Below are 26,050 nucleotides of genomic sequence, written 5' to 3'. Positions count from 1 at the left end.
ATTATTATGGACAGTTAGTGGTTTGGCCTGCAACATATCAGAAAAAAGGCAAAAATGTTGATCACTGTTTTCCAAAGTCAGAGTCAGTGTGTGAATATCTTGTTTTGCCTAAAACACAAAGATAATGGGTCTGCTTTCATAGATGATTAAGGAAATTTAAAAAAATACTTAGAATTCATAAATTGAAATCAGACGATATTTACAATCAAATACCAAAATAGTTGTTGATTAATTGTATATTCAATGAATCATTGATTAATTCGTTGTGGTTCATACTTTATGCAGCTCAATTGACACTTTTTGCGCCATACTCTGTCGCCCTTGACTAGTGACCAGTTCTACCGCGAATGCTCCATCCGGACTGCTGACACTATGAAAAAAAATTTGATTGTTCATTGCCTTTTCATAAGTTATGTGTCTCGGTGGCCATTAAAAATGCAGTATCTGTTTACTCTCCAGCCTTTTATGGTGTTGGAGCTTGGTCTTGCCTGAAATAAGTTCCCAGAGGCTGGGCTGATAAAATAGTGAGTCTGTCTTGCCAAAGAAAAGGCAGTAGTAGACTGGTCCCTCATTGAGATGGACATGAGAGGCAGGACTCTCAGTAAGTCCAACTCACAGATCAATATTTATTTTTCTTTGCCTGGTGAAATCCAGATAATGCAACTGCAGAGAGTCAACTCACTTTATACTGCAAAAAGGTAGTTGGCCTTCATTCCTGAACTCTGTACTCTTAAGCACTACAGTGGATGTTTATGTCGACCACCCGTCTGCCGGCCAACACATCAAGTCATCAAGTCCACCGTGGCATTCTTATTACTAAAAATTGCCAGCTTATGTGGACATTGACTGCTTTGGCGACATAAAATATGAGATCCATAGGAGGTCTTTTCTTGGGTCCGTTTAGTTTGACGTGTTGTAGTATTGTTAACTTCATTATCGCAGAGCAGCGTCAAACGACAACAGCAACACAATTGTCGAGTCACATAGCATTGAAACATGCTCACAGTGACTTCCTGTTCAGTGCAAAGTAAGCTTAAAAATAAAAGCATGGTAGTATTAACCTGGATTCTGCCACATTAACCAACTAAATACACTTTTTTTTATTGTCTCCACTGGACAAAGTGCATGTATGAAATGTTTGTTCCAAACACCAAATGAAATTACTGCAGCAGCTCAGTTGGATAAGAGTATAAAATAACATATGCACACATTGAGGAAAACAGTGTCACAAAATTTCCCATGTCTCCGGCAAAAGTCATAAGTAAATGTGAAAGCAATGTCTAGTTTTGATTTCAGTTTTGGTTATTTTGACAACCGCCTATGTCGATGTCATCCAGACCGAGAGGCGTCGACATAAACTGATTCCACTGTATAATAAAAATCACACACAATGACGAAAAAGAACATTGAGTCAACAGAATAAACAGAGACCCTGAAAGCAAATTTCCAGTGGACCAGTCCTCCACTTTTTCATATATATTTTTTAATTTGGTGTATTAATGAAGCACTGAAGCCTGTCCAAAAGTTGATTACATCCTGTAGACGACGTAGGCCACAGGTTTTTGAAGCATTTTATAGACTACGACTCACAGGATTGAAATATTGCAGGAGTGCAGTATTAATTATGATTGAATTGGCAGGACCCCATTCACTACAGGGTGTGTGAATATGTTCCAATAATTCAGTATTCACTAAGGTCTGCAAAGTAATTATTAGATTTAGTTGAAAATGTCTGCTTCCTAGGAAAGATGCAGTCCATCAATTAGGAACTTTGTGCTCCCCGCAGCTCGCACCTCCCTGTGCACTGTTCCTGTCTTGACCATTATTTTCCTCCCCGTCTCTTCGTCTCTGCTGTGTTTATTCGTCTTACAGAGTTGTAGGAATTGCATGTCCCTGGGGGTTGCATGTGCTTTGTCTGGATGAGCTCCCATATAAAGCTCACAGATAAAAGGTTGCTACCGATATAGAAAAGACATTGAAAGGCTAAAAGTATTTGCACCATCTGGTGTTTTGGCTTTGGATTTTTTGTATTTTTTTATTTAGTTATACCAGAGTACAGAGGACCCTCGAAGGTCGAAGTGCCCCCTGAGGTCATACAGTTCATAATTCCAGCATTGTTTAATGGAAAAAAAACTCTCAGAATTCTTGGCTTTTTTTCACAAAGCTATGATGTGGTAAGGCTCCAACATTTACGTTTAAACCTGCATGACCGTGTAAGATGTTAAAATTGACTCTACAGCTGAGAAGATTTTATGATAGTGACAATTTGACCTGTGAACTGATTATTGACATTTCTGTTAATCAGTATTGCTTTGAAATCCCAACAAATGGGAGTTTGGCCCTTTTGACTCTCGAGGGTCCACTGTAGTTTTATTAGTATTAGCTAAAATACTGTATAGCGCCCAAGTTTGTTCATTGTCAACAACTGCTTTTTCTGCTCAGCCTAAAATGGTCTTTTGAGATTGACTGCCAAGGCAGGGGCAATATAAGGATGGAATTAGAGAAAGAACTACAACTAGTGGCCGTCTCTGAGTCCCTGCAGCATAAGAGTTAGGCAATGTGTTGAAGGGGTGTAAAGGGGTGTTGTTTCATGTCTACAGGGCTCTAATAATGTTAAAAAACATATTTAGAAAGTCATAAACAGGTTTTCTACTCCCTAACTACCAAAATATTCACTGTATTAATATTTATTAACATTTTAATCCGATATCGCAATTATATTTTAATCCTATAATTGTGGAAATTCATTTATCGCGGTCGGGTTTGGATCCATTTAACCACTATAAATGAGGGATGACTGTAATTTCTTTCGGGACTCAAGTGTATAAATATTTTCTTTGCATTATACTGCTAACAAAAACACCAGTGAAAACATACCTTTTCTGCTAAAGGTACTGTAATTAAAAAAAAAAAAATAGGAATAAGGCATTTAAAATCAGTAAAGACTAATACTCTCACTGTTTAACCTTTTAAACCCTTGGGCGTTTTGCTCGAAAAAGACGTATCCATAATAAATAAGATGTTTCTCTGCATCTACAAGGTCTGCATGCATGATCTTGGTTTCAAAGTAAAGGGACCTTGATGCTTTGCTGAAGATTTGTGAACATTTAGACATTGATGCTACCGGGCAAGTGTAAGTGTTGCTTGTTCAGTGAGTTTTAGCAGTAGAGGAACGATACTTTTGGTGTTGGACCTCAGGGTGCACCAATTTCCTTAATTTTGGGGTATCTGCGATTGGCATTACATATGAAATCTCGTCTACCTCTGCAAACGCTCGTCTGCTGCACAGGTAAACAGCATTCACTCGGAGCACGGCCATGTCGTCAGTCTGGCAGTATTACACAGTATAAGAAAAAGAGCAAAGGATCATGGTTTGTAATTTAGTCAAGGCCAAAATAAGTCGTGGTAGGGCCACAAACAAAACGTTCAATACAACAAATTTCATTTTCCAACTAGGAAACCACCGCACATTATAATATTGAATATACAGCATTTTGAAGCTAGCAATGTAAGCTAGAGCTAGCGGCACAGCCAGGCAGCGGCTGTTTCACTCTAGTCTGTTACGTGCATCACCATATAGTGGATGGATAGAGCTATATATTCCTCATGTATGATCCTCACATACATTCACATATACAACAAGCCGGGCTTTCATCCGGTAAATTAGCCATTTAGCTTGAGCTATGCTCTTCATCACGCAGTAGTCCAACCTTGCAAAACCTGTTGGTGATAGTGAACGGTTGGTGGTCCAAACAGAAGCTGTTCTAATTCTACACTTGATCAAACTTACTTAAGATGTGTCAGAGATCTCTGCATAATACTTCAAAATGTGATATTAGCTTCCACTTTACTTGTCCACGTCACTACTTCCGGAAGCTGCACTTTAAGCATCATGGAAAATGTCGGTTTTAGGCATAAAATAGCCGCATTACTGTACAAGCCACAGGGTTGAAACCATGAGAAAAAAGTAGCGGTTTATACACCAGAAATTACAGTAATTTAGTAGTTTGGGCAGCAATTTTGTAAACTTCTATTTGTGAGAACTACCTCATGTGCAGTTAAAACAGCAATTTTATATTGTTTCACTGGTATTGTTCAATGTTTTTCAACACATAAGATTACAACATTGAAGGTGTATGCTGTTTTATTTAAAAAAAAAAAAAAATCATAATCACTATAATCACACATCACAATCGGCCAGAAAAATTGGAATCCGTGCACCCCTAAGTTGGAACAGATGTTAGTTTTTGAGCTAGACCAACTTTAACCCATGATTCATTTTGGGTCCTGGCCCGAAGAACTCTGATTTAGATTAGTATCTTTGATGAAGTCTGACCTCTCCAGAGAATTTGGGTCGAACTTCAAATTGTATTTTCCAGTGTGATTATTTTTTTCCTTGCTAAAGTTGAGGTTAACTTACTGCTTCGTTTGTTATCTTGACCAGGAGAGTTACATAACTTGGAAAAGACACAGACACAGAGTACGTTTCCATGCACTAAATTGGTCGGATTACTGAAAAAAATTCTTTGTTTCCCCATTTTTCACACTTCAGTGTGATCTCCAATGCCATACGCTGTGTGACTCCCAAAACGCTACATCGTGTTTATGCTCCTTTCAGCGCCGGTGTTTGGCTTTTTCCGGTTGACCTGTTACGTCACATATAAACAAAGCATCTTGGCTCAGTGTTGCCCAGGTTCATTTATTATAAGTGACTTCGGACTTGTTTTTTTGTAAAGTCGTTTGCAAATTTCCCAAGTTTCCTGTTGTTTGGGCTTGTTTTTTTGTAAAGCCGCTTGCAAATTCCCATGTTCCCTGTTGGTTGGGGCTTGTTGTCGAGAGCTAGTTGCTTGCTTATCTCGTGAGATGTGGCAACACTGTCCTGGCTGCAAGTCGTAAGTCAGTAACTACAAACGCAGACATGAATGGATTAACAGCCCAGTACATGCTGTACGCTTTAATATAACATATATTATATATTGCATATTAGAAAATCCGTAGCTCTTGTGGATATGGTGATCAACGATTGCAGACGGCAACAATTGAACAATAACAATATCCACTAACGATATACACAGTTGTCTGTTTTTCTCCACATTCAAGCGACAATTTAGGTAGCAGCTAAAGTTACAACCACTGAACATTGACACATATTAGCCTGAACAGATACTAGTAATTTGCATACAGCGCAAGTTGGTCAGTTCCTACACAATCATGACCCACCCGACCACAATTAATTCCGGGTAATGTCCCGCTGTGGAGATTGTCGCACGCCCAAAAGGCCAGCTCCGGTCTGGTAGCACATACATGCAAGAGAGACCCAGTTTCCAGTCGCATACCGTATGTTAATCCGATCTTTAAAAAGCCAGCCATGATCTAATTAATGTCTTTACATGCAAGCCCATCTTTTCCACTTGAATGAATTGTTTATTGTCTGTCAGAACAATACATGCCATCCCTCGATAGCTATTGTGGAAACAGGATAATCCATGTTATTCAATTCACGTCAGTCATTCATGTGATCATCAACTGTCCATATTTGTTTACCTCATCAAAAGAATCTGATACATGGGTGTAAGTCATTTTGCAAGAGAATACTCACACTTGTGTGTATCATATTGAGCTTTCAAATAACTGTGTGGTCCACTATGTTGAAGGACTGAGTGGATATCACAAATAATGTCTGGCAATGCATGCTCAGAAAACATTCATCAGGCAGCTACACTGATTTCTAATTACCTTTAATTAGCAATAGTTAATATAATATGCCCCCAGGGATATTTGCCAATCGAGGCTGCAAAATCAGAGGTTAGTTCAAGCTAATGAAAGGCCTGGAATTCTTACCTTATTGATTAGTTCATTATGTTTTCTTATTAATAGGAGCACATACAAATGATTTGGCAAGAGGCTTTTGGGCCCCATCCCTCATTAAAACTCACTTTGTTTTGAACTACCAAATACTTAGTTGATCTTGTACAGTATGTTTGTTCTTTAAACTGAATTGTTTGTAGATGTTCACAGATGTCTGAAGGGTGGTTTTCATCCAAAACAGAAAGGTCGACCATTAGCAAACCTGTAAGCAGGAAGTGATCGTTTATACTAATAACTCTTAGTCACTCATTTCTAAATAATTCATGTAATTTACAGGAGAGGAAAAATGCATAATTATCTCCCTTCGAGATTCCAAACATGTTTACTTACAGTGGCAAATACATTAAAGTGGTGAATTTATTTTGTAAAGGTGGTTTCACACCTTTCACGTTTAATTCACATCACTACAAGCAGAAAAACGCGTTTACTAAGCTTGTCATTCTTAGAAAGAAAATGATTGCTTCTGTAAATGACCTGTATTCATGTTATTCTCACATAATTCTGCTGTCATGTTATGAGCCTATTTTTAGGAATTGCCTTTGCTTGAGTCTGAATTTTGTTTGGGAGGCAGTAATGTTTTTTTTGTCTATTGGTTTAACTATGTAAAGTCTTGGATAAATATTGGATTTTTTTCCAGTAATACAAAGATGTCCCCAATACGTTTTGTTGAGACGACACACAATCTAACCCTAATTGTCTCAATTCAAATCCTGAACTACTCCAGTGTGTGATTCCCAAAAAAGGTTTTTCCCAGAAAACCAGATACAAAACTCATTCACGTGTAAGCACCCTTTTAAGATAAACCTTTATGATTGTTTTTTTTTTGTATTTTTAGATGGACAATCACATTGTGATTCAAGAGAGATTCCTTCCCAAGATAATCTATTTAAGTGTCATGCTCAGAAGTGTATATTAGGGCTCATTTGTATATAGACTGACCAAGGTCTTTACGCACCATAATTGGCTATAAGAACTAGAAAAATCGCATCCCTTAATAACAAGTTAATTATGAGTTCTAAGGCTCCTAGTGTTCATGGCATTAGTTACGTGGCTCTTTTAAACTATAATTTTTTTTAATGTTGCAAACATTGTGTATTTACAGTAGTGACGGACATATAATGTGCATATTTACAGAAGTAGAAGTCATAGAACACAGTACATGGAACATAGAACAAAGGACAGCAGTGCAAAAGAGGCTCAGTAATTGTCACTGAATGAAAGTGGACTGTCCAGTTGTCCCTCGCCACATTGTGGTTTAAAATTTCGCAGCTTCACTCTATCACGGTTTTTCAATCAGATCAATTAATAAATTCTGTTGTTTCATGGTTGAATGGCCTATTATTAGTAAAAAAAAAAAAAAAAAAAAGCATATTTAAGCAAATTGTACATATTTTTTAAGCATTTGCAAGCATAAAAATGACTCGGTGAACTAAAATACAAGGTCAGCACAGTCCTCATTATGGGCGTCTTTCAAAATAGCACTTTGTGCATCTCTTTATCTGCGTGTCACCAATGACTCACCATGTTTTTCTGCGCTACCGTATATTGTGAATTAAGTGCACTGACATTGGGCCAAATGCCGATGACCGATATGCCGATATTGTCCAACTCTCAATTTCCGATACTGATATCAACTGATACTGATCTGTGTAACATCACATATCTCCTGTCGTGAAATTAAGGCACATCTGTTACGAAGCTAATGGATACAGCATCAGCAATTAGCTTCTCAACGTGGCTGTAAACAACATTGTAAAACATCTGAGAAATACTTGCGGTTAGGCTTAGGCTGTGGCATTTGTTTTAAAAGTCAGCAGAGAAGCCATTTACATTTTTTTGATCGTCAAAAAGTCCAGGGAAGAAAATAATTGTCGGCCTAGTGCAGCAGCAGTGGGGGAGCCAGACATTTTTCATTGGGGTGGCCAAGGTGAGACCATTACTCACATAGGGGTGGCAATAAGTTGATACCTAAAATGTCTAGATGGCCAGTGGGGTGGCCAGAAAGTGACTGGAGGTGGCAGCCACCACGTAGCTCCGCCACTGTGTAGCAGCACACTGTATTGGTTTCCACGCCACACTACAAATTGCATGTACACAGTCATTCTGGGCCCAAATTAACATATTTCACACCATCAGATTTTAATGGAATTTCATCTGCAGATAGATTTTAAAATAACTTTTTATCTTGTCCTGATGCTCCTCCGATCCATGGGTTTGAAAGTCTTAAAGTTGGACTTAACTTTCAAAGCCGTCGTATGACTACAGGATGTCCAACGCTCAGTATAAATCCAATGCGAAATTGAAGAGGAAAATACATCTACCTAACAAACATGCGTACGAATGAAAATGCACCCAATATTTGAAAAAAGCAACAATTTTACGGATATCACGATGGACTCTCCTAGTCAACGTGCACACACCGTGTCATTTTTAACTACTTTTAACTACTCTTACTTCCGGGAATTGTTAAGTTCGTACTTGTGAGGTTAGGTGGAAAATGGATGGATGGAAGGAGCAAGCAGTCTTGCTATTAGCCACCCACGTTTGCTTACAGGCTTGAGAAGCGGTTTGATGAGATCATCATTTGCGCGCCTGGAAGTACAAGAAACAATAGGCCTATATACGGCATTATGTTTATTTTCGGCTTCATTATAGGGAAAAATCCAGATACCGATATTGACCGATATTCCATTTTTATGCCAACATCGGGGCGATAATATCGGTGGGCCAATATTATCGGACATCCCCAACGATAACACATCAATATTTGTAGTGAAAAAATGAATTGTTTTTAGTGCATTTTCCATAAGACCGTAATGTAAATACAGAATTTCCATAGTTTTTGATTTACTTTGTTTTACTCTGTTGCTTCCCAATAAAATCTTATCTTGTTTTTGCCCTAGTTCCTCTATAATTTAATCACCATCTTTGAAGGTGTAGCACACTCTACAGCACTGTAATTTGAGTGGTACAGAACATGACAGTTTCAGGTCTCTGTAACTTGATTTAGCGCTGCATCATCTTTGGGAGGATGTACAGCTCTTTGCTTTATTGCAAGAAGTTTTGCAATGCAAGCTTGAGCATCAGGGGAGAGGATGCTAGTGAAATGTTAGTGGTGTTCCTTCCCTGAGCATCTTATACCCACCTCAAAAGTGACCTTGACTCCCATCAGTGTTTCCCATCCAGTCATTTGTTTGTGGTGACCCACCATGAATACGTTTGGATCGCCACAGATAGATGTGGCACTACCTGTTAAGAATTCTCCATGTTTATGCTGATACTCTTATTTTGAAACATGTTACATATGATACTTGCCTGTATAGAGGATTTTATTACAGCCTCATATAAAATCAATAACAATGATAATGTTAAAGCACATAAAGCTCTGGTAGTAGAGTAGTATCAGTTTCAGCTAGGCCTGTCACAATCGATTAATCGAACAATTAAAAAAAGCGAAGTCTATAATTTTGCAGGCTCAATAAATTGACATGTCCATGTATGCCTGTTTGTTTTCGTCTTCTACAGTGCAAAACGGTACGTGCTCACAGACCGTGTCGGCCGCTACAAAAGAAATGCAGTTTGAAAAGCCAACATTTCGGGAAGTGCTAGAAATGCATGACCGTATGAATTGCCTGGGAGAACGTGTACATGTGCATGTCACAAACGGCAATTCCTGATCTGTATAACCGAGTGAAAGAAGACGTGTTGAAGAACGTCACAAACAATGCATTTTACTCCGCCACTACAGATATGTGGTCCAGCTCGAACATGACCCCCTACATTAGTTTAACAATACACTACAAGCTGCGTGTGTGTGTGTGTGTGTGTGTGTGTGTGTGTGTGTGTGTGTGTGTGTGTGTGTGTGTGTGTGTGTGTGTTTTTATTGGAGTATTTTTTTTTCTTAACAGAGACGGGGTGTATTTTGTATTGTTTTGAGTTATTGTGATTTTTAAGTACATGCAATTTTTATTAAAATAAACTAAGAGTCCATTTTATTTTCATTCAGGATTTTTTTGTCTTTTTTTGTTTGTTGTTTGTTTAATTCGTTTAAAAGCTCTTGACATTCCAATTACAATGTTAAATACTCTTGAGAAATTAAAATGTACTGCTTTTGATACGATGTGCTCATTATTTTGCCATAGAATGAATGATAAAATTGTCTCAAAAAAAGTTGTCAATCATATAGATTATCAACAATCATTTGTTGGACAATTGTCTGGCAAAATTGATGGTGACAGGCCTAGTTTCAGCAGATATCCAAAATCAGATATCTGGATTGGGCCGGAAGTTAAAAAAAAAAAAAAAGTGGTTTGGTGCATCCCTAATAAGAGCAAGGTGGACCAGAACTTGAGTCGGTCGACAAAAACAGGTTGTCGACATAAGCGAGATTGACCTAAGCGGGTTCAATTGTAATTATTTGGCATGTCATGTTATGTATATGTTCAAGAGATAAATATGGAATCAGGCTCAAGTGGCAATGTCGTCTAACTTTTTATTTTTAATTAACTCTCATAAATTTCATATCCAAAAAAAACCTCATTCTTACTTTTCAGAAACATTACTTACGGAGCCACTTACGGCTCTTTTATCTCTTCAACACATCAAAAGTCAAGTACTTAACATACTTTTATCGGGGGGGGGATGTTTTTGTGAATAAAGGGCATATGGTGCAATTTTGCAAGAGTTGAGCCAGTTTAATATCAAGTGAACATGTGGTCAAAGTAATTACAGACCCATCAATATCCTAAAAATTGCTGTGGAAATTGTATTTCATGAATTATTCCTCAAGAAGCTCGTATTCCACGGAAGTCTCAATTCTTTTATCTGGAATACGCGAAGGCTAAATTGGACAGGGAAAGTGAGAATGAAATTACATCTTTTGAATCGGTTCATCACAAGGGAACCAAAGCATTCCTCCCTGTACAAAGCGAGGTCTGACAGAGCAGCGAGGTTTTCTTTTCTTCGTTTCTTTTGCGCTAAACCACAAAAGGGAGAACAGTGCTATTCATGGCAACATCTGCCTATGACTCACTTGCTATTCTCTATCCAATTGTTTGTGGACAATAGGCCCTTTCCCCATTGCCATTATGACATTTTATTCTAGTCAACACAGGTATAATTGATAACATAGCAGTAATTATGGCCCTGTTTCTTTAGGATAGGCCAGTGCATGACGGGTGTGCATACTGGGTCAAGTGAATGGTGATGACACACCAAATAGATTGTGAGCCATAATTAAACAGCCATTCAGCTGAACAATATTAGTTCCTGAATGAATCATTTTGTGAAATATTTCCAGTACAAAAGAAAAGCATGCGAATATGCCAGAGGTAAGACGAACATGATTTTTGCCTGGGGAAAGTGTGTTTGAAATGTGAGCACGAGCAAACCAGCATGCATTTGCATGAATAAATGAAAACAATAGGGACAGAGAATACTGACAAAGAACCTCCAAAATCAGGCAAAATCTGGTAGCCTGTTTGTTGTAATTTCTCTTTGAATAGAAATAAACACTTCCAGAGACAAAGACCATTGCCATGATTATATATATATATATATATATATATATAATTAAAAAAATCTTTTATTGTATAGGTAATCAGAGCAGGAGTAATCAGCAATTGTTTCATTGATTATCCAATTAATCAACAACAATTTTGGTGTTCAGTCGTTTTTTTAAATTTCAAAATGTCAATAGCGTCTGATTTCAGCCTCTCGCATATTAATGTTATTTAATTTCCGAAGCAGACCTATTATCGTATTTTCAGCTTGGACGAAGAACTGTGAAGCTTTGAACAACGGCAATGGAATAGTCTTGGCTGCATACAACGGCATCTGTCAGGTGTCTTCTGAAATCTCAGGGCACCAGAGACGGATGGTCAATTAATCTTCCTAAGGCCTACCAAATCCACTCTGAGAATGAACTAGCCTAGGTTTTTAGTTCCCCGTGGTTCTATGGCTTCACCCGCTGCCTTTACTGTATGTCTTGCAGAACAGGAGACTTTACGCTATTCATTTAAAGCTGCATTGGAAAAGCTTATACATTCAGAAACATGTCGCCTTTTAAATTGAGTTTATGAGCAATATTCCCCGGTGGTGTGTTCAGGGCAGTCGTTATTGAACAGCCTCAGACAAATGGGGACCAAGGCCCTCCCCAGGAAAGGAAGCAGCTGTTTTTTGTCATTGAAATGACAGAGGGTTTCATACGATAAAGCCATATTTCCCACCACAGATCAATACATGTAATGCAAGCTCCAAATTCCTTGCCATTCTATAACAAGTGAAGATCTTCAGATTTTTCCCCTTGAGAGATGCCAGAGGGCCATTTTGAAATTTTTCATTTTGTAAACAGGCTAAAACCGTATACAGTCGTCCCTTGCAATATCACAGTTTGATTGTCGTTCCCTTGCTATATTACAGTTTTCCAGAAATTAATTAGTTAACAAATGATCACTTTTTCGTGGTAGACTATGGTCTATTATCAGTCAGAAGATATTGAAATACAAGTGATATGTAGTATTCTGGACACTAGGCTGCAGTAATGACACAAAAAATTGAGAGATTACCTTACGTTACATTGCATTACCTTAACACTGCATGAAGTCAGCCATGGCATGTCTGACATGAAGTTCCTTCCATTCCATGTGGAAGTGGTGCGTTTCTGGCTTCTTAAGTTTAGAAGAAATACATTCTGGAGTCCCTGCAGCATAAGAGTTGCACAATGTGGCGCAAACAATGAATAATAGGAGCGTAAAAGTGGAGCCAAGCTGGGATAGCACCTTTTGTAAAGAAGCTGAAACCAATCCAGTGTAGTTCAGTATATGCTAAGCAAGGGTTGGGCGATATTGATATTTTTAATATAACAATATTTACTTACTTTTACTAGGTACGATTTATTTAAAAAAAACAACCATATCGTTCATATCGATATAGACTGGATTTGCGCTGTATCTCCCTCATCTCTCTGCACTGTGTGTGAGCTCCTGACCCGCCCCCCTCCGTGCATGCAAGAGGAGGGAGGAGGGGTGGAGCAGAAGCCCGGCGACAGCGTCTGCGGTAGAAGAATTTGTCAGAATGTGGCCCTAATACTCCGTCGTAGCTCAGTAATTTGGAGGTACTTCGACTTTAGAGCATAAAAAAAAGCATTTACACCACCTTAAAACTTGGCACAAACTCCAATACAAGGAATGTGTGAAGCTGCGCGCTGGCTGCACGACTCCTGCCACAACACAAAGCGGTGTCCTATCACATTGCTAAAGATATGGTCCCCGTTGCAACAGTGGGGGGAAAAAAAATGGATTTAAAAAGACTCGTGATGTTCAGCGAGCTTGGCAGTCACAATTATTTAGCACGGCAAGCTCTACCACAGCTGCTAAGCCTGATGCAATTGACAGGTTGGTGTTCCTGGCACAAAATAAGGACATGCTTGTGTCTTCTAAAAATGTTTACCTAAAAAATAGCACTGTTCAATTTAAAGTACTGAATAGTGCATCTTACATGAAGCCTTACGACTTCAAAAAAATCCCCTCATGTTAAATATTTCTTATGTCATCTAACTGAAGTTCTTCCTGTTTGTCATATCCCCACAGTGAAGCCTCTCCCCCTGTCACCATTGGAAACCCAGTCATCCACACCTGTAGGAGGGGACGGTGAGCGCCAAGCGTTGGAGTCTCGAGTGCGGGCGGTGGAAGAAGAGAACCGGGCGCTGCGCCGGGAGCTTAGCCGGCCGCCCAGGAGCCCGTCGGCACACCTTCCATACGGCGGCCACCATGGCAACCAAAGCAGAGCTCATTCAGAGGAGGGCACCGGTGACAACGAGGGCCAGAAAGCTGCTGCAGCAGGAAACAGTTCAGACTGTGTCCAACAGCCAGTCGTGGATAAGTGTGAGGTGGGGACATTTAAACTGATCAGTCTTGCAGTAAATTAGTTTGTAGTAATGCTTTTAAATATGACTTCCAAGAGTCTCACTATTTTGACATTAGGTGTTGATTTTCGGATTCTCCTATCAATCGAGTCTCTCAGGCGTGACGCAGTGGTGTTGGGAAACGGATTGGGTGGCTGGTGTAATGTGAAAAGTGAGACACGACCATGCTGTGAGCTCATAGTGCTCTTAAAACACCACAGCACAATTTTACCTCAATTAGAGCTGACTGGATGACCAGAATGTGTTGTTGGATCACTTAAAGAGTCCTGGAGTTTTGATACATGGCTGAAGCATTTATTAGCAGTAGGCCTTGGTTTGTTTGTTTTTTTTTATTACATAAAATTGTACACAAATACAGTGGGACCCGTTTAAGTTGACACCCCATGGACTAGCTAACTCACGTCGACATAAGAGATTGTCGACATAATCAAAACCGATGATAGTCGCTTGCATTTACTTGTGACTTTTGCAGGGGACAGAAAGGAGAATGGGATTTTTTTTTACATTTTATTAGTGCATATTTTTATTTTTATTCTTCTGTTTTATAATATTGTAAACTTTTACCTAGCATAACTTTTGTAGTAATTTTGTTGTAGGTCTTGACTACAATGACAATACAGCTGTTGTACATGGTAGATTCCAGGTTAATACTGCAGTGCTTTTATTTTGACCTAATTTTGCAGTGAACAGGAAGTCACTGTGTGTACATTTTAAAGGAAAAGTGCATTTTTGGGGAATTTTGCCCATCATCCACAAGCCTTATGTGAGACATGAACACATGTATTTCTCTTTTCTGTGCATTCGAAATAGAGCAAAACTGCTAGCATGAAGCAGCTAACAATGCACGTAATGGGATTCACCTAGTTTGCCTGTAGAACCCTCTATTAAAACCCCTCCAAAGACGTTTTATTGTTTTATATATGTGCTGTGACCATGTAGTAACAGGCACATTCATGATAACATGTAAAACTTTTCCGTATTTTGGTCAACATTACCAGAGCTTCCTTCCTGGGCGCATTGATTTCACAGAGCCCATAGCAACAAATGCTACTTCCGTCAATAACAGCAACATGGAGAGAGCGTTTGCTACCACTAATCATGGCAGACCTTGTGAGAGCCAACGACTACTACTTTCTACTTTTTACTATTTTAGATTAATGTTGCCAGGTGTTAGGCAGATCCAGCTATAGTAAAACATTAAGCCACTAATAGTGTTAGCACTAGTGCTAAAAGTTTCATTGACACGGACATTGTCGCTTACAATGTCCGCTCTTACTGGGATGCCGATTGATGGGCACAAAACTTGTGCCCCCCATTGAGCTGGTGTATTCAATTCAAACTTGCATGCGATTCAGCATTAGCTTATGTTACCTGAGGTGCTGTGTCACTACGCCATAAAAGTAGTTCTTCGATGTTAGCTCAGACAATAACAGTGTCACTGTAGCTTGGTTAATATGCAGGTCACGTTGTGTAAAATGGAACATGGTTGCTGTTTTTGGATGTTTTTTTTGTTTTTTTTAGCGGGCTTTGTAGTTTAAATAGGTGGATCCCATTACGTGCCTTGTTAGCTGCTTCATGCTAGCTGTTTTTCTCTTTTTAGAATGCACATAAAAGGGAAAGCAGTGTGTTGTTTGACCCGTGTTGTTTCACATAAGGATTGTGGATGATGGACAAAATTCCACAAAAGTGCAGTTTTCGTTTAAGGCTGTGTGATTAGACAGTTTTTATGTTGCTGTTGTCGTTTCAGCGGGCACTTATGTTGACATAATTGGGACCAAATTAAGTGGGTTCCACTGTAATTGTTTTCATCGCGGTTTGCAGTACATCTTTGAGGTGGTGGGTGGGTTGTTGGTATGTCATGAGTGGCTGAGGAACATCGACACAAGCACACCACTGCAGACTAATGAGATCGCTCCTCGTCCGTCTTGGGCTCCACACTTGCACCACTGTATTGCCATCCCTTTCTCTACAGATACATTTGATTACCACCACTTGTTATGATAGACTGCAATAGAAGGACTCAAAAATAAAGACGTGTCATCAATTGGTACTGGAGATTAAATTAGTATATTGTAGATTTTTTAAAAATATATATTGACATATCAGAGTGGACGGGGCGGGGATACAGTAGTAGTTTGACAAGTAATTATATTTCACTTTTGCTGTGTAAAAGCACACATACGATATCACAAAAGGATCCATTGTTCAAGGCTTCTTTTGCTTTCACCTCGAATAACTGCAGGTTACAAGCTGATTTCCCTCCAACACATTTCCAAGCAATCGCACACCTTGTACTTTCTCAGTCGTGGGTGTGTGTAGCGCTGCAAAGGGTATGCTGTTGGATGGTGTCTTATCACCACCTCCTACTTGCGTTTTTTTGGCAAAGCACTGTTCAAAAGCAAGCAGAATGCAGAGAAGATGCCGCTCCCGCCGAGTTGGAAGTAAGGAAATCGAGAGAGAGCTGTCTACAGACTCTAGCCACCCGTGCTTGCACATGACCTCTGCTCACTTGGAAGGTCAGCCAGGCTGCCCCAACCCCTGCAGGGAGATTACAGTGGAAGCTCTGAGGGCGGAAAAGAAAAGTTTTGACATGTCAAGATGGCATTCAGAGCTCAAATTTGAGTTCTGTTCTGTCCAAAGTAAATACGTGCCACAACTGGTATTACCTTGTACTCTGTGATACATTTATAATATAAGCACAACCACTGAGGTAGCTACTAGGGATGTGTCGATCATTTTTTTTTTTTGTTTTTTTGCCTCAGAGTCATTTGATTTTGAGTATCGGCCAATACGGAGTCCCGATCCAATACTTCTATAATACACTAAGTCCCCAACTAACGAACACAATTGGTTCCAGACGACCCTTCTGATGTCAAATTGTTCTTAAGTAGGGGAAAAGGTAATATTACCAATGATATAGATACTACATATACGTGTATACATATACAGTATATGCGTATGTTTGTAAATATGAGTTTGGATGCAGTAGTAATATTAAACAAGGATAATTAATGAAAAAAACAATAATAAAAATGATATAATAATAATACGTAATGATAAATGTTATTTACCTTTAAAGAGGAGTGGTCGAGCATACGTCGTTGTGGTGGAGTTGGAGGAGGAGATATTGAAAAAAAGGACAAGTCGTCGTCGTCGTCGTTAGACTCTTCTAAAAGAGGTAGTGTTCTGTTGGTGGTGTAGAATTAAGCAGGCCTATTAACTCTTTATAAACTTTAATCACACGCTCTGTCCGGGTTGTATAATTTAGCTTTCCATTTAGCTTTATCTCCCCAGTCTAACTCTTCCTGTGTTGGTCCCATTAGCTCTAAGGCTTCCTCTGTTGGTCCCATTAGCAGTGTCACAGTGCCCTCTACTGGTCAAGCATGTACAGTAGCAGTATAAATACTGATAGAGCGACTACAAGGTAAAATAAAATAAAATATAGACCAGTCGGCTTGTGTTCGTATCCGCGAGTGTTCGCTAGTCGGCTGTTCGTAAGTTGGGGACCTAGTGTACATTAAAAAAAAAAGAAGAGTGAAGAAACAGATCCAGGATGTCCTTTTTTAAATTTTATTCACCATATTACAACATTTAACAGTTTAACGGAGCATTGTGAGGTAGCTTGAGCAATCAAGTAATAAATAAAATAAATTCTTTGGACTTTAGTGCAACAGTAAACATTAAATAAAAATGTAAACAAACAGCACCTCAACTTAAAATACATGGCAGGCATGTAAACAAAATAAAAGTGCCTCAGTGTTATAAAGGAAGGCCAGTGATGTGCTTTTAAGAACTGCGCCGCTAATTCTTACTTTCCTCCTCTAGTTACTGTGCCTTGACTGTGATGCCCTGTGCCTTTGTGCTGTCGCGGGGCATTTTTTTCTCTCTTCAAAATGTCCTGCAGCGTGGGCTGACTTGTCTTCGGCTGGGTTGCCTGGGTAAACTCACTGTGTCGGGTGTTTGTTTTTGAGGAGTCGTATCAGATTTATCGTGTTAAATTCAGGCTTTTCCCTCCCACCTCTTGAAATCCCAAGTTTGCATATTTCACACTTTCCAATTACAAGGTTTTTGTCATCCACTTTAAAATACCTCAACACCGCAGACATACAGTTGTCACGTGCCTAGCTTCAAGCTGCTTCTGTGTTCTGCTTTGCTTGACGGAATTCAACCAATAGTGTCACTGCAGCAAAGTGATGTCATGCCGTACACGTCGCTGTTTCTGTGTGGTGTGGAGTGAAGACGTCTCACTCTGTACCAACTACAGAGGTGATAAAAAAAAAAAAAGTAATGAGAATAAATATACAAATATATCAGAGTCCTGATTGGCAGATAACGTCCGATTCCGATTAAGTGAAACCACGTGATTGAGCCTGATTTCTGATCACGTGATCGGATCAGGACATCCCTAGTAGCTATCATACCAGGAAAAATGACTCCATCTGTCTCCTCCAGGAGTTTCCCAGGAATCGTGTTCACTAATCTGGAACTTTTGTGGGATGCAGGCCGTAACTTTCTGTATATGCCCTTCAAAACCACTTCCACACTGACCTGAATATTGAACACTTTCTTTAGATTATTAGTGAAAAGCTACCATTTACTTCACAGAAAATTTGGCAGTTTATTTGGTTAGAGGGGTGAACAGTCAAAGCATCATTATGGCTTCTCAGAAGATGCATAAATTTTCCAGGAAGTATCACAAACACGATTGCTTTTGAGATGTTTAATCTCTTCTATTTCCTTGCTTTCCACAGACCATCCATGTTGCCATCGTATGCGCAGGCTACAACGCCAGTCGAGATGTGGTGACGCTGGTTAAATCGGTCCTTTTCCACAGGTAAAGTTATCTGGTAATTTATTATGAACAGAAAAGCATGCATTAAAGTTGCTGTTCAAATGCTACAATGAAATAGCAATGCACGGTTGAAAACAACCACAGTGTAACCCACCAGTAGGGATGAAAACCGGATCTTTTTGAGACCCAGTTTTTTGTTTCAATTCCTTGGAAATATTTACCAATTTTGCAAACAATTACCTTATTGATTTCAGTGGACGCGAATGACGTCATTCACCAGTGCAGCACGAAATATAGCGCCCAAGTGGCGCCAACACTCAAGGGTTGGGTGACATTTCACGAGAAAGGACGATAAGAGGGCAACTCGCAATACTTGCAAAGTGGATGTTTCATCAAAGGGAGGAATAATAAATTTGTTGCATTTCCTGTATTAATCATACCGTGTACCAATTTTGAAATAAAAGCAAAATTGAAATAACATAAGAAAATGATTAGGCAGTATAACAATGTTTCATAATAGGAATTAAAGGGATAGTTCAGATTTTCTGACATGCAGGTGTATGACATCCCTGTCAGCAGTGTAGTGCATCAACAGTGACTTCGTCCTGTGAGCAGAGTTCTGGTCGGTTTTCGGTGTTGAAAAAAGTAGTTCCGGCTAGTTGGTGGGGTCACTTCAGTAAAGCATTCCGCTTTTCAAAACAATATGCGTTCAAAAGAGTGATACATTTGCATCACAAAACCGTTGTCCACGAAAAAGTCAGACCTCACAATCGCTCGGCGTTATTTTCTCTCCCTTCGTATCACTGCGCGCTGCCGCAAGCTGTCAACTGTTGCACACGTTTCCATCACGTGTTTCACAGTGTTTACTGCTGGGAAAGTGAAAGTAAACATGTCTGACTAGTACGAAACAAGTGATGGCGACATTCCTTTTCACACAAACCCAAAGGGATACCTTTTATTAAACAGAATACACCGATGCAGAACTTCGTCAGATAGTTAGAACTCACTTGCTGTTGGTGAGCCCTCCTCCTCCCAATAACCCCTTCCAGTGTGCAAGACATTCACAGGGATAAAAGTAATGAGGATTTGACTTTTTTGTTAGAAATACATTTAATTCTTGCATTTGATGGTCTTATTACTGTATTTTACTGTATTCATATTTTATGTCCTTCATGTATTCTGCGTACAGTGTGAGTGACGTAGGTATAATTTTAGTGTAAGTTCCAACTTACAATAAAACTCGACTTGCATTACTGTTGTAGGAACGGAACTGGTACGTAGACCAAGGACCTTGTGTAGTTATTTAAGAAAACATGGAATATGAGAGAAAAAATTGCATAAAGGACAATTTTTTAGTGTCGTACCAGTGGGATACATTAATACTCCATGTACTGTAGCTTCTGCATGCGTATGCACTATATACCACAGCGCTCTGATATAATGGAAGATAGAGTATCTCCTTAGTCTTCGGTTTATTCAATTTCTATTCGGTTAGCGACTGACTGTGCTCTCTGTCTGCCTGAATTATGGTCCACCACTCCAGATTTGTTTTAGTGTGAAAATCGCCACTCAGGTGTGGTTAAACCACAGCAAGGTTGACTAGGCAGGGTGAAGGGGCCTCTTCGGAACAGATTTGAGTAATTGGGTCAAGCCCTTTTTATAATTAGAGCAAATGTCCTAAGCCTTTCCTTTCATTAGTCTTTTGATTTATTCACTAGTGTAAGCTATGGATGGGGCTGAGGACAGAGCTTGGTGGACTGTTGCAGGTGAAAACAAACCACATTAGGACTGATGGCTTGAGTATCTGGGGCCAAATGAGTTTTCCAAACAACCATAAAAGTTTGTTCCAATCCACCGCTTTGACGCATAAGCACATGCGAGCAGTGAGGAGAAAATAATGTATGTTTTATGATGTTCAGCTGCCAGACGGAAGGTGCACTTAATGTACACTGAGTCCACTCGGGCAGGGTCACTACAGATTGTTATTGATGCACAGCTTTGGATATGTTATGAGTTAGCCTTTTAAAAAGGGGATGTTGAGTTGAAGCTAATGGAAGATGACTTTGGCGGGACAAACAGAACTGTTCTGTGCTCAATGTGCATGATGAGTTCAGATTTGGACAGGGATGACCTTTTTTTTTTATTTAGCGATGGAACGGTAACCCATAGCATGGCTAATATGCTGACCCCTCAAGGCAATGTGGAATCAAATGAGGGCTTTAAATGTTGACTCACTGTTGTTTTGCCACTGACTGACAAATATTAGAGCAGACAGAGCCCTGGGAGATCAACCATGTTGTCCTGTCATCTCATAGTGCTGAACCTGAAAGGATTGGATGAGATGAGCCATTGATTGCCAAACACCACAGGACCCTGTCATTACAGGACTGCAGCGTTTATCAAATAGTGGCTCCCACTGTACCGCCTTCCTCAATGTCAATATCTGAATAAGTATTGGGTATGGAATACATTTCCCATTGAGAATTTGAATCATTTCAAACAGCTGAACTTCTCATCATTCCGATTTGTCCAGAAGCTACTAGATGTTGCATGATGCTGTTCCACAGCACCAAGCCTCTTAAAAAAAGTATCATCGCTCAGGTGGAAGAGCGATCGTCTCCCAACCTGATAGCTGTGGGTTAGATCCTCAGGTCCCTCTGGGGCCACGCTGAATATTGTTGGCTACCTTGTTGCTCTAGGGCGCTCTAGGCTTGTGTGCCAGTATCTGCTCAAATTTACAATGTAAACATCCACTTATAAAGACAAAAAAACAGAACACAAATGCCCCCAAAAACAAAATTATATTCTGCAGATTACAAACTGCAACTAGTTATGTTATGTTGTTTAGGCTATACTGTAGTTATCAGAGTAACTGTTAATATGTTATGGTACCACCTATTCACGTTACATTAACAGATGTCTATTTTGCCTGTTGTTCTCCATTTTATTGTTATTACTATAACTTGCCTTTCAAGAAGAAATGCTCTGATTTTATCAAATAAATTTCCCCCCAAAAAATGTGACTTATAGTCCAGTGCGACTTAGATGTTTCTGTGGCTGGTGCGACTTATAGTCCGGAAAATATGTAACATTTTAGAAGCCTAAATGTTTAAATGCATTTAAAATGTATATAAAAATATCAAAGTGGCCTCACATATCGTTTTGATTTTTCAGTATCCCTTGGTGGGGAAAAAAAAAAAAAAGTTTGGACAGCCCGGTCCTACATGGGCGTACACCCAACACCTTGTGGCGGTTCATTCTGTTGTTGGCCTGCTCTTAATGCTGTGCGTCATCAGGAGGTGAATGAGGTGACCGTGACTGTGTCAAAGCAATTTGAGGACCTTGAATGTAGAAAAGCTCTATCCCGGGAGTCATCAACGTGGTGCCCGTGGGTAACCAGGGAGCCCCCCACGACGACACGAGACGCCTGCTTTTCATTCAGGTTTTCAGTTAATAATGTGAGAACATTCTGAAATACAAAATGCGAGTTGTGGATACCAGCATTTTGTCAATGTTTAAAATAATGGCCCATATTTCCAAAATGTATATTCATTTACATAAAATTTGATGTAGTTATATACAAAAGTATTTTTTAAAGTGTTTTTTAAAATTTTTTTATCATTGCATCTGAAAGCTTCTCGCCTTGTGGTTGGAGACCCCTGCTCTATACAAGTGAAAGCCCATTTACCATTTACCACTAATACTGGCTGACCAATTTGTTTCTTACATTATTACAACATTGGTTCTGTTGCTGCTGTGTTGTGCAATATACTTAATAAATGACCAATGGGTCAAAGAGAGCTATATTTTTTTCCTTTCCACTTTCTCATGCACTCCAAACCATTATTAAAGTTTTTAAAAATGAAGTTATAGAAGATAAGTTTCCAAAATTCGAAAATAACAACCTCTGTCCAATTATTGTTTGGCTCCAATTAACTTCCTGTCATCTTTGTGGTTGAGAGAAATAAACACCCTGAATATTATTAGAGCGTTTCTGGTATGCATTGATGGGGAAAAAAACTTGGTGAGGCAGTAATTGTTCCAGAGTCTAAAATGTATGCCTTGCAAACCAACAACCTCACTTTTTATGCCAGCTTTTTTATGACCGCATTTGTTTACTCCCAGGTATTTTCTTGACCCAAAATTTCCCTTCTTACAATGATAACCAAAAAACGTTATCCCTTATTGTTGTTCAAGAAAGAACCAGCTGAAGCATATCGATCGTGTTAGTAATCAGCCAATGGACGGCTATGACTTATTTGCTTTGTTGTTGTCCGTCAGTGTTCATTGATGTGATGAATCAGTAATTTACTCTGTAAGCGACACGTACATGAACAGATACTTTTTGTTGCATTTCAGATTGGCAAATACTGAATTAAGGCAAAGATATAGCCACAAAATTCTGCTTGTAGCACTGACATGATGATGCAATTGGAGTGATGAGAAGGTGAAGGTTCTTGCTCAGAAATATCCTTTCTCCTTGCACTCATAGATGACCAGAGTGCCATAAATCAGTGCCAGTGCTCCTTGGATACAAGATAACATTCTAAAGATTAGATCATCATAGCGCGACCCTGATTATCTACATGTACTGACCTTTTCTTTCTTTTTTTTTTTTTTTTTTTTTAATCTGAGTATCCAGTAAAATGAGTGGTGTGTTGCTCTTGCTGACAACTTGCATCTCTATTGTGCAGCTCACAGACTTAGAGTCCATTGCAGCTGACACATTGATTCCCAGAGTCATTCAGTATCTAACGTCCTGTGGTGCTCACATACTCGGTTGAGTTTCTCTAATTCTTGACCTGATTTGGATGTCCTGACTACCTATGGCGCACACACCATCATCAACACACAAGCTGATGTTTTCTGAAATGCATTTAGCAGCATAAATCCCTTTTAAGCTGTCTCATCTCGTTTCAAAGGAGTCCCTGGATAAAAAGATACAGTTCCTCCTGGGTCAGAGTTTATTGTCTCTTCTGTACAAGCCTTGGCCATCCTGTCTGATGAATCATCTTCTTCATGGCATTGGGACCCCTCGAGGCCTTAATGCACGCTCGCTCCAAACGATAATATTTAAATTAGCAAAAACAATCTCCGCTAATGGTCTACGGAGTTGCTTGCTCTAGAGGTTTCATGCATATCACACAGTCTTCATCAGCAGATGAAGTTTAGCTGCACCGTGCAAGTGTACAGGGAACAATTGGCAGCTCCCGACTGGTCATAAGACACTGGCTTGGTCCGCTGCAACAGTCAACAGTCCTGCCTGAATATAGTACATATTCAGAAAACTGTTCAGACAAACACCTTTTTCCGAATTCTGAATCACTCCTTTTCCGGTTATTTAAAAATATGATTCTGACACCTGGCGTAAGTCTGTATCAACCCCAATATTATGTCATATTGTATTGTATTGTATTGTATTGTATGTACTTTATTTATCCCACAGCGGGGAAATTTACTTGTTACAGCAGCAAGACAAGTAAAGAGAACAGTGTAAAGAAAGCATAGTGTCTACAACATGGTTCAGGTGGTGCAGGTGTTGTAGAGCCTGACAGCGGTCGGTATGAAGGACCTGCGGAACCTCTCCTTCTTACACCGTGGGTGTAACAGTCTGGTGCTGAAGGAGCTGCTCAGGGAAACAACAGTGTCATGTAACTGGTGAGAGGTGTTGTTCATGATGGATGTCAGCTTAGCCAACATCCTTCTCTCCCCCACTTCCTCCACGGAGTCCAGAGGACCGTCCAGGACAGAGCTAGCTCGCCTGATCAGTCTATTTATCCTGCTCCTGTCCCTGTCCGTGCTGCCCCCTCTCCAGCAGCCCACAGCATAGAAGATGGCTGAGGCCACCACAGAGTCATAAAAGGTCCGTAAAAGAGCCCTGCACACACCAAAGGACCTCAGTCTCCTCAGCAGGTGAAGGCGACTCTGGCCCTTCTTGTAGAGGGCGTGGGTGTTGACGGACCAGTCCAGCTTGTTGTTAAGGTGAACACCCAGGAATTTGTAGCTGTCTACCAACTCTATGTTCGCTCCCTGGATGTTCACCGGTGTAAAGTGAGATGTTTTCCTCTGGAAGTTAATGATCATCTCCTTTGTCTTGCTGGTGTTGAGCTGCAGCTGGTTAAGCTCACTCCAGCTGACAAAGTCCCTGATGACCGTCCTGTATTCCAGATCATTCCCCTCTGAAACACAACCAACGATGGCTGTGTCGTCGGAGAACTTCTGGATGTGACACTGTGTGGAGTTGTGTGTGAAGTCCGAGGTGTAGAGGGTGAAGAGGAAAGGGGAGAGCACCGTACCCTGAGGGGCACCTGTGCTGCAGAGTACCATGTCAGACACACAGTGACGGAGCCTCACATACTGTGGTCTGTTGGTGAGGTAGTCTATAACCCATGCAGTCAGGTGTTGGTCTACTCCCACACTCTCCATCTTCACTCTGAGTAGTGCCGGCTGGATGGTGTTGAAGGCACTGGAGAAGTCAAAAAACATGACCCTCACAGCGCTCCCGCTGTCCTCCAGGTGTAGCAGTGATCTGTGCAGCAGGTAGATCACTGCGTCGTCCACTCCGATCCGAGGCCGGTAAGCAAACTGCAGGGGGTCCAGCTGAGTGCCCACCAGGGGTCGCAGGTGATGCAGGATAATCCTCTCCATGGTCTTCATCAGGTGAGAGGTCAAGGCAACAGGCCTGAAGTGGTTAGGCTCCTTGGGACGCGGTGTCTTTGGGATCGGGACCACACAGGAGGTCTTCCACAGGGCCGGGACTTTCTCCAGGCTCAGGCTGAGATTGAACAAGTGCCTTAACACTCCACAGAGCTGGTCAGCACAGTCCTTGAGGATTCTGGGGCTGATGCCGTCCGGTCCCGGGGCCTTCCTTGCCTTGATCTTCCTCAACTGACTTCTCACCTGATCATCAGTTATGGAGAGGGGAGTAGAGGATGGCTGGGATGGGGATGTGGGGGTGAAGAGTGGTGAGTTGGTAGGGGAGGGAGGGAGGGCAGACTCAAATCTGTTAAAAAACAGATTGAGTTCATCTGCCCAGATCTTGTCCCCACTGGCTTGGTCTCTCCCCACTCCTTTACCATGGCCTGTGATGGTCTGCAGGCCTCTCCAGACTTCCCTGGCATTATTCTCCTCCAGCCGCTTCTCCAGTTTCCTCCTGTAGCAGTCCTTCCCCTTCCTGATCTTGTGCCGGAGTTCCCTCTGGACTCTGCATAACTCCTCCTTGTCCCCCGAGTTGAAGACCCTCTTCTTCTTGTTCAGCAGGGCCTTAATCTCTGAGGTCACCCAGGGTTTGTTGTTGGGAAAACACCGCACCAACTTGGAGGGCACAGTGTTCTCCACACAGAAGTTTATATAGTCTGTGATGCAGTGCGTCATGCTGTCAACGTCACTGCCATGGGGACTACAGAGCGCTTCCCAGTCTGTTGTCTGGATATAAACACCTACATTTGATTATGAAGTTGTTATTG

General features: G+C 40.5%; 1 protein-coding gene across 1 annotated transcript in view; it reads left to right on the top strand.

The window, feature by feature from the left end:
- large1 (LARGE xylosyl- and glucuronyltransferase 1) overlaps window positions 1-26,050 on the top strand; it is a 99,847-nt gene that overhangs the window by 30,711 nt on the left and 43,086 nt on the right. The window contains exons 3-4 of the mRNA XM_054800696.1: window positions 13,458-13,756; window positions 18,544-18,626. Of these exons, the coding sequence (XP_054656671.1) occupies window positions 13,458-13,756; window positions 18,544-18,626 (382 nt within the window). The remainder of the gene's footprint in view (window positions 1-13,457; window positions 13,757-18,543; window positions 18,627-26,050) is intronic.

This window comes from Dunckerocampus dactyliophorus, chromosome 15, assembly GCF_027744805.1.
Source record: "Dunckerocampus dactyliophorus isolate RoL2022-P2 chromosome 15, RoL_Ddac_1.1, whole genome shotgun sequence".
NCBI lineage: Eukaryota > Metazoa > Chordata > Actinopteri > Syngnathiformes > Syngnathidae > Dunckerocampus > Dunckerocampus dactyliophorus.
Note: the sequence above shows the minus strand (reverse complement) of the source record. Positions and strands in the feature narration are given on the sequence as shown.